General features: G+C 31.5%; 1 protein-coding gene across 1 annotated transcript; it reads left to right on the top strand.

Annotated features, from left to right (window-relative positions):
* The first annotated feature begins 1,253 nt into the window (after positions 1-1,253).
* On the top strand, positions 1,254-6,584 carry LOC18108068 (GRF1-interacting factor 1). Its single transcript, XM_006370917.3, has 4 exons — positions 1,254-1,656; positions 4,766-4,842; positions 5,721-5,805; positions 5,917-6,584. Exons 1-4 carry the CDS (start codon positions 1,576-1,578, stop codon positions 6,334-6,336), a joined length of 663 nt encoding a protein of 220 aa, XP_006370979.1. The 5' UTR covers positions 1,254-1,575; the 3' UTR covers positions 6,337-6,584.
* The last annotated feature ends 8,675 nt before the right edge of the window (positions 6,585-15,259 follow it).

Below are 15,259 nucleotides of genomic sequence, written 5' to 3' on the forward strand. Positions count from 1 at the left end.
TATAAAAATGACTAAAATATAGAAAAATCATGATAATTTTCCCATATTATAATTAACTAGCCTTAGGATAATTGTTAATATTCATTTAATACTTCTATTCAATTCATAAGATTTTTTTTCTTAGAATTTTATTATAAAACTTGATAACATTACTATATAAATTAAAATTATTTAATATATTTAGTTAATCACTTATATTATTCTTTTATTTTTAACAATAAAATAAAGTTTAATAAATAAATTTAGATAATCTTTAATGAGCGATCTTAAAACACTAAGTTCAACTTTCCCTTTTTATCATCTTGATTTGTGGTGCAAGTAAACATATTCTTTACATCCATAATTGTTAAACTTGATTTGGAGATTAGATTATGAAAGATACCATGTCACTAGGGTTACTAAGTCAATGTCAATTATTTTTGTTTTTATTAAAATGGTTCTATTTTTTTATAATTTTTTTTCTATTTGATAAATCAATTGAGATTTTACATATTATTATACCTTATGATAATTGTGGATAAATATATTATGATAATTTTACCTTATTAACCACGGATGAAATAAAAAGATTATTAGATATAATTATATATTGTTATATATTATGATAATTGTGGATAAATGTATAATTAGTTTAATGTATAATAAAATGTTATGTTGTTTTAAAAGTTAGTGTACATTTGTTATTTGTGATTTAATATATCATGTGTTGTTTATGTAAATTGTGTTTAATGGTAGAGAACTGATTTTTATTTATAATTATATAAATTGTTGTTTTTTTATAGGAAATTAAAAGTAGAATAGACTATTTTTAGATATATATATATATATATATATATATACATGTTAGAGGAGTCGAGTATATAATCTATAAAATGCAAGTTATAGATAATATCTATGAGATACGAGTTGCAAATAATATATATGATAATTAAGTTAATATATAAGATAATTAAGTTACATGTGATATTGGCGACTTGTTTATCACCTATGTCATCTGTAAATATTTAAATAATGCTAAATTTCTAATTATTTTTCCGTTTTTATTAATTTACATATTAATTTTTTATTTTTTTAAAAAAATGGGACGACTTACCAAAATACTCCCCTTTCCTGCACCCAAATACGCATACACAGAGGGCAGACAGGACAGAATACTTCTCTGTTCTCTCTTCTCTCTCTCTGTCTTTCCTGTATCACGTGACCTCTCAATTATAAAGAAGGAAAAAGTAAAGAAAAGTTACTCTTTTTTTACCAGGAAACCAAGACAAAGACACTTGTTGTCTCTCTCTCTCTCTCTCCCCCCCTCTCTCTGTAATGATATCTATCTATCAATCTTAGGTAGATACAGACAGCTCTCTCTCTCTCACTCTCTCTCACTCTCTCTCTCACTTACTTATGTCTGTTTAGAAAGAGAGAGAAGCAAAGAGCAAAGGCATCTCTTTCGCGTACTTGCTGTTGCTCTCAGGCTCTCAGCCCAGAGGAGGACACAGAGAAATAGAAAGGGACCCTTTTTTTTTTTTTTGTGTTTTTGTGAGTATAGCTCTGTGTGTGTCTTTGGTTATAAATACTAAAGAAATGCAACAGCACCTGATGCAGATGCAGCCCATGATGGCAGCCTATTACCCCAGCAACGTCACTACTGATCATATTCAACAGGTTTCTCTCCTCACCTCACCTCTCCTCTCTTCTCACAGCTTCTTTCCACCTGCTTTACTATCTCTTTTTTCCCAGTTTCCAGTGCTTCAGCTTTTGTTTTCTTACTTCTTTTTCTTTTTTGGAGTTTCTTGTGTGCTCCCAAAGTCCAACTGTTATTGACTATATATATATCTTTTTTTTTCACTATCTCTTTGGTTAGTTTTCTTGTTTGTTTATGTTTCCTTATCATTGACAACTCCTTTGTGCACTTTACTTGTAAGATTTGATGTGTATTGGTTTACAAGGTTGTTCTTTTTTTTGTGTTCATCTGTTTTTGCAAGTGGGTTTTTATTCCTTTGTTGTTTCTTTATGTCATATATATGCTTTTAGCTTTTCTCATCACTTAGGGCTCATCATTTATGTCCTGTTCATACATATATATTCTCCTTTTTTGGTGGTAACTCTCTCTATAAGAACTAAAGTTTGAATCTGTAGACTATTTGGTATTTTTCTAGTGGAGTTGGAGGCTGGAGGTCAGCAGCTTATACATGACATAAATAGCATCGTGTCGCTGATTTTTGTTACTGTTTCATGCTTGTTGTGTAACTAGTGTTTATGGTTTATTCTATGTTGGATATATAATATTGATTGATCTTATTGTTATTTTAAAATCTAATGTCCTTCCTCCCTTGGTTATTAATTGGATAGACTAAAGATGATTGGTGCCTTTACCAGCTACCATATGGCAAAGAGTTGGTGCTTACCTGTCCATTTAACCCAAGAATGGAAAGTGATAGTAACAAAAAAGAGTTTTTGTAACAAAAACAAATATTTTACCAATTGATTTTACAGCTGGGAGTTCAAGTGCATCTGATATGTTTGCTGCATTAACTTTTTAAGGCAGAATGTCAGGACTCAATTTTCTTAGCTTTTCCTTTTGATGTTGATGTTCATCGAGGCAGGATTTTGTTCTTGAAATGATGATTTACAATGGAAAGGTTTCTTGTTTGATCAAAATCAAGCACTATAAGGAGATCGTAATGAACAAGACTAACAATGGTAAAAATAGTACCCACCCCATTAAGATGATCCATTGTATAGGGCCTGTTTTGCAGATTCTACAATTGATTGCAAGTAACCGGTTGTATAAACTATGAGTATGTATGTATAGGATTTCTGTAATGTTTTGCTAAAGTTGGCCTCTTGGTGCACCCATTTTTTCACTTAATTAATAACCTTGTTTTGGCTGCTGGCCTGAGTCCTGTAGCATATCCTTATTCGTTTCATGAATTGCTGTACATACCCTTTATCATAGGTAGGTTAAGCATTTCCTAGGGAAAATGCAAACGTTAGGCACTGTGATGGGTTTTATTCAACATATTTTGTTTCTGATTGTAGGATCAAGCCATATGAATGCTGGTTGTTGAATAGGATAATGGCCTGCACATTAGGGACCTTTCTTGATATAAATTGTCATTTGTTTGGATATGTTGGCATTATTGCTGATGTGGTCCTGTTTTGAGATGGGTCTTTCTTTAGTGGTCCTCTCTTGATGTTTTCAAAACATACTGAGACATTTCCGTGATATGCTTCGCATTTCTGTCATAAAGATCTATTCTGAGGATAGCATTGCATTCTCCTTCTGTATGTTTTGAAACACATGAAGGGTAATCAACTCTAGGTGATTGTTTTGTATTTGTTGATGAATTAATCGCTTCTGGGGTGAATACTAAAGCACTAAGCTAGTATGGGACCCTCAACAACTGGCTAGCAAAAGAACAAGGGAAATTAACACAATTATTGTTTTTTGGTCTATTTGTTGAAGGGATGCCAAAAGCCCTATGTGACATCTACTTCAACCAATTACTGTACTGGTGGTTTCACATGGTATTGACTCAGTCCATTATGTTTACCATGCTGACAGAGAAGTTTCAGATGATGTAATTTCCATTACATTAAGGCCAGTAAAAGTGCTTATGCTGTTGAAGCTAGAAGTGCTTGTAGTTGCATGATTCTGGTCTGGATTAGATGTATCTAGGATTATACTTATCAGTTGATGCAATTAGCTCACCGATGTCTGTATTAGAAGTGAGAAATGCTTGGAAAACAATGTAGTAAGTTTTCCAAGTTCCTTTTAAGGCAGTTAAAAAATGGCTGATTGGACTAGCAAGAGTGTGAACTTATGTTTTTTGTGTGTATTTTGTCAAATTTGAGTGGTGACACAATCCAAATCTCTACAAGCATTGCTGTATTTCAGAAAAAGCATCTAATTTCATTCATGATATTGGCTCATCTACTTGTGAAGTGGACGATTAGAACGTGCAGTGGAGTTTAAAGATTGAGCCAGTACTTTATTGCTAATATTGTGGATTATTGAAACTTAAAAGCTTCCTTCTATTATTGACTCTGTTTCACACAATGGCTAAATTTGAAGTGGATACTTGTGTTCTTTATGCATATGATAACCTTATTCTTTATAGTCTAGCACATCTGTATCGTATGTTCCCGTTTCAAATTTCTGTTCTACTAGGAATTCGTTGAATAGCTTACTTGCTTTATCTGTATTATGTTTAAATTAAATGCTCATAACCATTAATTATTACTTCAGTGATGCTTCATAAATATGATGGGAAACAAGAATGGATGTTTCTTTTCTGGTATGATTATGGAGAGCTACTGTGATGCTTGGTGAGAAGATCAACTAAAATGTGTGAATAAGGGATGGTAATGGGGACATGCAGAGGGAATTAAGTTGTGCTGGATAATGATGCTAACCTCGTGTTTTATCACTTATGGTAGATGGAAAAGCGTTGACATGCATCTTAAACAATGTCTTTAGTCTTTGTTAGTTCTTCGACACTCCTTTTATGTGCCAGAAACAATGAAGGATAGACAAGAAAAAAAATATTGAATTGCTTAGGAAGTAGGTTATATTTTTTTAAGCATGTTCACTTGCCATATTTTGTTGGCTCCTTTGATGATCAACTGGGGAATAAGCTGATTTGTCAGGCACGGTGCATTGAAAGAAAAGGAAGGGAGATTCTTTGTGTGCTTATTTATTCGCCATTCATTGCTTTATAATTATTGTTTAACTAATGCTCATTCATGCCTTCATTGTTTATTAATGCAGTATCTGGACGAAAACAAGTCATTGATTTTGAAGATTGTTGAGAGCCAGAATTCAGGGAAACTCAGTGAGTGTGCAGAGTAAGCACTTGCCTCTCAATTAAACTTTTAAATTTGTCTTCTCTCTGGTACAAGGAGACAACCCTACTGCTGCTTACAGTCTGCAGTTTATACATCAGTAAAATACAGCTGGATAGTCTTTGATTGAAGGGAATATGGTAAAAGGAGGCATTGATCATGGATTATGATCCATGGTTACTTGGTCCTTCAGATCTTCTTCTTTTGGCTGCTTATTAAATCATAACTGCATGTCGGTCATGATCATTTTAAACCTTTGGCATGTTGCTGTCTTAAATTTATTTGACTAGTCCATTTGTCGATGCTGACTAATGCCAAAAGATTGCCCTCCTCTTCATCTCTAGGTTTATACTGATCAATTGATCAGAATTCAAGTGATTGAGAAAACTGCTCGTGGTCATCTGAATTCCTCTTTAGAGCTTATATTTTACTCTTTATTTTTCTTACCAAAACACCATCTTCTCATTTCCTCCTGAATGGAGACTCTTCTTAAATATATAGCATACTGTCTTGGTCATCTTCAATTCTTGAATTTGTACCTCTTTGGTCCCAAAATGACATGCCAAAGCATGGCAAGCTGAAGTGATGATCTTGAATTCTTGTTGGGAAAATGATACTGTCGATATGTAGACAATTTAGATCACAGAAGGAAGTCTAAAAGTTAGAGCTGTAGTGTAGTTGATGTCTATGCATATGATGGTTTGAGTTGTAATTGAATCTGTTTATCTGTGAGTGATTGTTGAAAAGGATTAATTGATGGCCTAAATACATGCAAACATACAGCAAAGTGAACAGCGCCTGCACTGCTCTAAGATAACCCAGCTGTGGTTGGAAATTGTTTATATTTAAATTGCTAAACATCGAGCAATTTTGTGTTATAGGAACCAAGCAAGACTGCAACAAAATCTCATGTACTTGGCTGCAATTGCTGATTGTCAGCCCCAACCACCTACCATGCATGCCCAGGTAAAAGGGCTAGCTATTAAGAATGTAAAGTATGTGAAAGTGCAGGCTTTGGAAAAGTATTTTAATGTATTTCAGTTTGGATTTGATCTTTTATCTGTAAATTCCCTGCAGTTCCCTTCCAGCGGCATTATGCAGCCAGGAGCACATTACATGCAGCATCAACAAGCTCAACAGATGACACCACAAGCCCTTATGGCTGCACGCTCTTCTATGCTGCAGTATGCTCAACAGCCATTCTCAGCGCTTCAACAACAGCAAGCCTTACACAGCCAGCTCGGCATGAGCTCTGGTGGAAGCGCAGGACTTCATATGATGCAAAGCGAGGCTAACACTGCAGGAGGCAGTGGAGCTCTTGGTGCTGGACGATTTCCTGATTTTGGCATGGATGCCTCCAGTAGAGGAATCGCAAGTGGGAGCAAGCAAGATATTCGGAGTGCAGGGTCTAGTGAAGGGCGAGGAGGAAGCTCTGGAGGCCAGGGTGGTGATGGAGGTGAAACCCTTTACTTGAAATCTGCTGATGATGGGAACTGAGAGGTTAGAAATGGTGAACCTACTGGTTTGTTCACATACAAACTTTAGCAAAGTTTAGTCAGGAAGTTGATCTAGAAATAGAAAAGCAGAGAGGACTTGTTGCCTGGAAAACTTGTATGTTGCAAAAACATGTTGAAGACTTGCCACAAACCTTTCTCTGGCATGTTTTGAAGTCGCTAAGACACTTACGATGAATCTTGTGCTAGTGTATCACTGTAAATTTCTAGGCTATGTTTTGGTGTGCGTTAGTCCTGCTCCCTTGCATTTTGTTGGTGTCTTCAAATATGGGTTTAGTTTCAATCTTCTTCAATGTGGTCTAACCATCTTCTATGAACCATGCACTTGCTAGCCTAAGAAATTAAGAGGCATCACTTGTACTTCACTAGTAACATTTGTCGGAATTATAATCTGAATCTTTGATAGCTCCAGCTTATATGAACACAGTGACTGCTGTAGTTTTAATTTGGAGATAGAAGTGAAGTTTCGAAATCTGAAGCTTTGAAGAATACCACTTTGATCAGTAGGTTTTATTGAATGTAATGCTTCACTTAAAAAAATTGCAGAAGTGCAGTTGATTGAAGCTCTGTCTTGTTTGAACCTTGGCATTTCCACTTTTGCTGAAGCAGTAAAGTTTGTTTTTATCCAAATTTGTTTCTGGTTTAATGTGTCTTTCTGCTTTAAGATTAAAGCATGGTTATTAAACTCAGCTTGGCCGAATAGTTGACCTGATCTGATAGCTCACTAACCTAAAACATAACTTGATTTTTATTTTGAACTATTTGGATGTTGATGAGGCCAAACTCGTGTGATTTGAGATTGACTCGGAAGACTCAATAATATAAACTTTAAATCACATCTCGGGTTGAGTTTAGCAACTTGAAACTCAACTTCGTTATCTTCATGCTCATATATGTATTCACTCGAATAAGTTTTAAAAAAGACAGCACTTTGCTAGTTAAAAACTTAATTTTATTTATATAATTCAAGCTTCTGGGGCTAGCTAGATATCAGATTTAGCAAAAAAAACAAGCATACATGAGCAAGTAAAACATGAGCTACTGATCATACAAAAACACAAGGATATTGAAGTTCAAAAGCCCTCTCAGAAACATCTCCCCAAACGAAACCATCTTCTTTCTGTAAAAATGGAGATGTATTGTTGCAAAAAGCACCATCCACACTTTCCACATCAAACCGAGGGGTTCCATGGCGAGGAACTTGACTGGCTTCTTCATTGGCATCACAGGGATCTTCAACTTTGGAATCTTTGCCTGTTAATTCTTGAACGATTGCCCTAAACTCAGTGGCATTAGTTGCTTTAACCATTGTTGGGCTTGAAATGTATTTAATCTTGATTGGTTCTCTCTTGTTCTTGGTGGATTTTTGGCCCTTTTTTGGTTGTTCTTGCTGGGAAAAACACTGTTCCCTAAAGGTGCTCATTTTCTTCGAGTCTTGGCGGAAATATGGATCAAAAAGAGAGAAAAAGCAGTTGGTTATGTTTTTGTTGTGTGTCGATGCTTTGCTTTTATAGGGTTTTAGTGAGAAGGACTTGTGCTCAGAGTGTGCTTCCAAGAAACAGAGGTCTAGGCACAAGACAAGAATGGCGAAACCTGTGGATGACTTGGACAGAAATAAAAGAAGTTTTAAACTGTTAAGGAGAAGTGAAGTGACTTCCTTCCCATGTTTGGTGGGCCTAACTAACTTTCCATAATGGCGGCCTAAATTTATTACAGTTTAAACGATTAAAAAAAAAACACAATAATTAATATACTTAACTTATTTCATCAATGATTAATTTTTAAAATATTTTTTATTTAAAAAATATTTAATTATAAAATAATTTTAATATATTTTTAATTAAAAAAAACATCCGGTTCATGGCACACGTTAAATATAATTTTAATAGATCAATATCACAGATCAATTCACCGATTAATAATTTTTGTATTCAAATTATAATTAAACCTCGAGTTTTGAAAAATTTCATAAATCAATTTCACAAACAGAGTCATAATTATACATACAAGAGAGAAATCTTGGAGAGTAACCTATTTCCCGTCAAAGATATCTTTAATAGTATATGGAAATCTAGATTAATGTGCTCATAAGAAAACAATAATTTAGTGGTGTTTTATTTACTCTTTAAATGATACCGTTTGGAACTGTGTTTTTTAAAAATTTAATTTTTTTTACTAAAAATTAATTTTTTTATGTGTTTTGGATCGTTTTGATACGCTGATTTTAAAAATAACTTTTTAAAAATAAAAAAAATATTATTTTAATAAATTTCAATATGAAAAACACTTTAAAAAACAATCACAACCACACTCTCTATAAAACTTTAAAAAGCAAATTCAAGGTATCTTTTAACAATAGCGTGTACTCTTTGTCGTTTGGATTATACATGTAACAATTGTCTTGAGGCGGCAACATTTTTTTCAGTGGCTGTTAAATGTTCAGAAATTGCAACTTCAAGAAAGTTGCGTGGTTGAGATTCAAGGATGGCTATTGATTTGATGTCAAGTGTTGATTATGTTTAATGCTTTTTGATTTTTCTCAGTACCCTTTTTTTTACCTTTTTCCCACATATAATTAATTGTCAAGAATCAACCTTTATCATGTTTCCTTTAAAAATTCTCATATTCTAACCTCTTCTTTATAATGAAAAAAGAAATATATATATAAAGAGAGCTAAATTCTAACTTGAGTTCTACCTGGCTGTGTTAAATTCAATACATATATTATTAGGGTGTTGTTTGTGTTTAGGAATATGTATGAATCTCTATGTCGGCATTGAGTTTGTGATTTTGTATATGCAAAGAATGATAGATGTCACATCTAATTAAAATAACATAGACTAGTATATTATATCATATAGGTGGCCCGTGTTATGCCGCCGATCGCGTCAAATTTTTTCTAATATAAAAAAAAATATTCAGACAAAGCTAGCGTATTTAAAAAAAAATTCTGACACTCGAGTTATTGATTTGATTGAGTTTAATAAATCAATTAGTTTAATGATATGATTAAAAAAAAGCTTTGACAATAAATAAAATGAAAAAAATGGCAATGATTAATTGCAAAAAAGTGAATACTTGCCAATTTTATAAAATAGATTTTAAATATTATTAAAAGGACTCCATGATTTTATTTGATAACAAGAAATATTAAATGAAAATGGAATAATGATATATAAAGCAAAATGAACAAAAATCTTAAGCTAATTTCCCAAGAAATCAAACGTCGAATGATAAAATTAAAAAAATATATTTAAAAAAACAAAAAAAAAACAACTCGAGTCTATCCAAATTAGCCTGCCAAATCTGCGACCTAGTCAAGAGACCGAGATAACCCATTAGAAGGTAAATTGAATAAAACTACAAAACTTAATTCTCAAACCAATCTAATGTTGAAGGACAAAATTTAAAAAAAAAATATGTTTAAAAAAATGAAAAAAAAACCTGAGTTAACACCCGGGCTCACCTGCCAAGCACGAGATCTAAGACATGAGACAGAGATAACAACATAGAAAGGAAAGTGAAAGAAAAACATAAAGGTTAATCTCCAACCAACAAGATATTAAATGATGAAAATGAAAAAAAAAATCAATTTAAAAAAAATAACCTAAAAATATTAAAATAAACCCAGTCTAATCTTCCAAACTCATAACCGAGGTCATGAGGTCATGATTATCCTATAAAAGTCAAATATAGAAAATCACGAAACTAAATTCTCAAACAACCAAATAATAAGGGATAAAATTAGGAAAAAAAGTCAATAAAAAAAGATCCAAAATAAAATAAATAACAATAAAAAGAATGAGGATCAAATTTAACATAAAAAGAAAGATCTTAGTGTGCTGCTTCCATTGCCACCGTGAAAGTAGGCATTTGGCTATTGGAGCCTCCTCACGCGCTGCCTAGAGAGAATATACATCTCCCACTTGCTGGCACACGCGTTGCACACGCCACCCAACTTTCTCATCTTGTTTACTCTAGCCCGATACTTGTTCTAGTTTAAATTTTGGTCCCTTACTACTGAATTGTTTTAAATAGCCTAATTATGTTTTATTTTACAGAACCGAGCATCAACTAATAACTAAAAATCCCCCTCCTCAATATTGCAAGATCCTTGTATCAAGGTAAAAAAATAATAATTCAAATCTCAAATAAAGCCAAATGTGGAGATCACATTGAAAAAAAGAAAGGTTCAAGAATCAAATTGTAAAAAGAGCCTTAAACCCCCCTATCGTGCAAAAAAGTCCCTGTAGTGGGAAAAAAGGGTTGAACATTCCTTTAAACTTTTAACTCAATCTCTGAAGCTTTAATTGTTTTAAATTAATTAAATTGAATTTTGTTTTGTGAAATTAAAAATTAATCAAGAGACAAAATATTTTTTCAACATCTTGAGACTCCCATACACACGTATAAAAACAAATTATCAAGATCAATTACAAATTAAAACAATGTCAAGGAACCAAATAAGAAGAAAAGGAAATTGAGGAACTAAAACGTAAAAAACCCTAGGACTAAAAAAAAGAGAGATCCAGTATTCGAATAAATAGTGTATCTGCTCACTGGCCACAATACATCCCTTCAACCTTTCAATTTAATCACCAAAGCTCTAGTTGTTTTAAATTAATAAAATTAAAATTTATTTTGTAAAACCGATAATTAACAGAGCAACATAACGTTTCTTCTACACCTCAAGACCCCAAACATACACATAAAAAACAAATCATCAAAGATCAATCCCAAATCAAAATAATATTAAAAAGCCACGTAGGTAGGAAAAGAAATTAAGAAACTAAAACATAAAAAAATCCTAAGAACTAAAAAAAAACAGATCCGATACAATGAATCTCCTCACACACCATCGGACATTACTAATACCTCTTAGTTTTTATTTTTTTATTTTTTTATTATTGTTTGTGCACACGCACACTTTTCATTTCATTTCAATATATGATATTTAGCAGTTACATGTACAGTCAACATAAAGAAGGGAGTGAAAGAAATAGAGTGATGGCTTCCACTTTCACAACAAAATAGCATCAATAACCTTATTTTAGCAAAATAATAATAATAATAATATATATCCTTATCAAAACTATGCAAAATAATTATGGTTAATAACATTCCTTCAAGAACAGAAAGCTAAGTGTTGTCTTCATCCCAAGTGATTTGTTTTAGGATTCAGCCCATCAATTTTTACTCTAATTTAGATTAGTTAATTAATTAATATCCACATCAAGATTCAACCCTTTTGAATTGCTTTAATTAAGTGAGTGAGAAGCACTCCCAGATGTCAGTATTAGAGTGGTTTAATTAGCATAATACACAATCTCCATTAATATTATTAGAAAATATTCATAGTGTGCAATGTGCATGCATGGTAGATATTATTTATGTTTGCATTTTTTATATATATAATTTTAATATATTAATATTAAAAATAAATTATTTAAATAAAAAAATGCCGACAACGATTAAACAATCAAGACTTTTGAAAATCATAGCAGTAGCTTTGGCTATACAATATTCTGGTTAGTGATTTTCTCACTCTATTTCTTCACGTGGTACAAATGGAAGGAGTCAAGGTCCATGCTGTCCCTATCATGATATCGTATCAATTCTAGAAAAGGAGACCGAAGGAAAAAAAAATAAAAAATAAATATATAGAGAAATGGAAATAGATCAATTAGTAAAATCAATCCTGGGTTGACTAATTGAAGGTATTGAAGCTTCCTAGAAACTATGATCAAATAATATTTAGTTTGAAAGAATGCGATTTTTACAGGTAGTAAGTTTTTCATACTCGTAAGAGTTCAAATAATATTATGAATTTTGTAACACTCATGATTAATTTAATATGTTGTGTTTGTTGATCTCTTAATCAGTGACTGTAAGTCGCAGGATATAACAAGAAAAAGAAAAGAAAAGGTTAAAAACATCAATATCCATTTTTCTTTTTTCATGTTTTTTTTCACTATATTTGTTTTTTTATTTTATTTCTAATTGTTTTTGTTCTTAATAATTGTATGAATATTGTTGTAGGATTTTTTTTTCATATGATTTTCTTCTTCTTTTTTCCAAGCGTTTTGAGTATTATAGAGTGTTGATTTATATTAATTTAATTATTTTATAGTTTTTTAAAATGGATTTTTTAAAAATATTTTTAAATAATTACCAACAGAATTACATAAGGTATTTTTTCGGGGGAAATACCGACAGAATGAAGCAGATATTTTTTTTTGCACGTCTTTTCCGTCAGTAAATTCATTGGTAATAATATTGTTTTATTACTGACAGATAAAAAATTATCGACGAAAGATTCACCGACAGAGTATTTCCGTCGGTGATTTCGTTGGTAAATTAATTACCAACGGAATGATAGTACAAATACCGAAGGAAAATTCCATCGATAAATCTAAAGATTGTGGTAGTTGAAGAAGTAGAAAAAAGAATAAATATAGTGATAATTTGATTCTTGATCGCTACAGTAAATAGGAGAGAAAATAGAATTTGTTTCTTCATCTTAAAAAAAAGGAGAAATTAACTATGACACGTTCACTAAAAAAATCCTTTTGTAGCAAATTATTTATTAAGAAAAATAAATAAACTTAACACAAAGGCAAAAAAATAAAATAGTAACGTGGTCCCAGGCATCCACCATTACACCCATAATGATCGGTTATACTATTGTTATCCATAATGGGAAGGAGAATTTACCTATTTATATAACAGATCGTATGGTAGGTCATAAATTAGGAGAATTTGCACCTACTCTTAATTTCCAGGGACATGCAAAAAATGATAATAAATCTCATCGTTAATTCCTTAATAATTAATAAATATTAGAATTTAAAAAGGAAAATATAGATGCTTATCGTTCATTATTAGTTTATTATTTATATTTCCTTTTATATTTTATTCAATTTTAAGAGTAAGAATTAAGAGTAAAAGTAAGAGGTAAAGTAAACACAATGATAAAGAAGAGGAAAAAAAAACCATATGAAGCATCCGCTTTACGGTTATCGATTAATGATAGGAATTGAACCCGCACATGGTGGATTCACAATCCACTACCTTGATCCACTTGACTACATGCACCCCTAATATTCTATTTACAAATTACCAAGGTTTGAATTTCTAACATTTAACATTCAATTTAACCCTTTTTTCTAATATATATATATATATATATATATATATATATATATAAGTCTTATAAGAAAGAAATACAAAAGAAAAAAGAAACAAAAATAATTATTTTAGGAGCAATGCGAACCCTCTTGATTAAGGTTGTCAATTTCGTTTCGTTTCGTCCGGAATGGCCGAAACATTCCATACCAATTTAAAAAACAGAACAAAACGAAACAAATTTCATCTCATTTTAAATCTCGGTCCGTTCCGGATTTTTCGGCTAAATTCAACCCGGAACGTTCCGGTTTCATTTCACATGTTTCGTTCTGCTCTTGAAAAGCCATTGAATCAAATTGAACCTTGTTCAATTTAATTAATTAAATTACCCAATTATAAAAAGCTCTTTTTCATTACTATTTTCAATAACAATGATATTAATAATAATATTGAAAATTATTATTACTATTTTCATTAACAATGAAATTAATTTTTTAAAATTAGATTTATCACTAATATATATGGTTTATATTCATGTTGTTTTTTTCATGTTTATACTTTGTAGGAATTTGAGCAAAACAAGGGATATTTTAGATTCCATTAGCCTTGATAACATTGACCTAACTTTATATTTAAAATATTTATGTTAAAACATTTTACTTTCATAATATTTTGATATTTTATTTAAGTTGAATTACTTTAAGTTAAAGATCTATTTAATCTTAACTATTTAGAAATATTTTAAATTTTGAAATTATATTTGTTTGGCATTGTGTTTGTATTGCATAATTTATAATTAATTTATCTTGAATTTGAATTATATTTGTTGAATATATATATATATATATATATGAACAGTACAACCCCGAAACGGCACGCCGAAACACTTTAAAATTGAAACATTTCATTCCAATTGAAAAAACGAAACACCTACCGAAACGAAATTGACAACCTTGCTCTTGATAGAACAAAAAATTGGCAATTTCTCCTCTTTTTTTTCTTTTCAAAAGCCCGTACACACTAAAGACAAAAGTCTTATCCATTTACAAAAGTCTTATCCATTTGTAGATGGAGCTTTGACAACAACTAGGTCTAGAGAGAAATTATGGGCATTATGTTCATGCATAATAACTTCCATACTAAGGTTAACACGGTTAATAATATCAGCTCAAGTATTAATTACTCAACCTTTACTATCAACTATAGATTGGTTGAAATTGAAACCATTTAGATTGAAAGTCATAATGCTAATACCTAAAGCGGTGAACTAGATACCTACTACAGACCAAACAACTAAGAAGAAAAGTAAAGAAAGAAATTTGTTAAAACTAGCATGTTGGAAGATCAATTGGTCAAAATAACCATGAACGGCTATGATATTATAAGTTTTTTCCTCTCGACAAAATCTATAACCTTCATTAGCGGATTCATTTTCTGTGGTTTTCCTGATCAAATTAGAGGTTACCGAAGAACCTTGCATAGCACTGAATAGGGAGCCGCACATTAATATTAATATTTTTATGTGCTAATATTAAAAATAAAGAATAAGTCTGGAAAAAGAATTAATTAAAAAAAACCCGACAAGATAATATATACTAAACGCAAATTAAACAATCAAGAACTTTGAAAATCATAGCAGAAGCTTTGGCTATACAATATTCTGGTTAGTGATTTTCTCACTTTATTTCTTCACGTGGTAAGAATGGAAGGAGTCAAGGTCCATGCAATCCCTATCATGATATCGTATCAATTCTAGAAAAGGTGACCAAAGGAAAAAAAAT

Source organism: Populus trichocarpa, chromosome 19, assembly GCF_000002775.5.
Source record: "Populus trichocarpa isolate Nisqually-1 chromosome 19, P.trichocarpa_v4.1, whole genome shotgun sequence".
Classification (NCBI taxonomy): Eukaryota; Viridiplantae; Streptophyta; class Magnoliopsida; order Malpighiales; family Salicaceae; genus Populus; species Populus trichocarpa.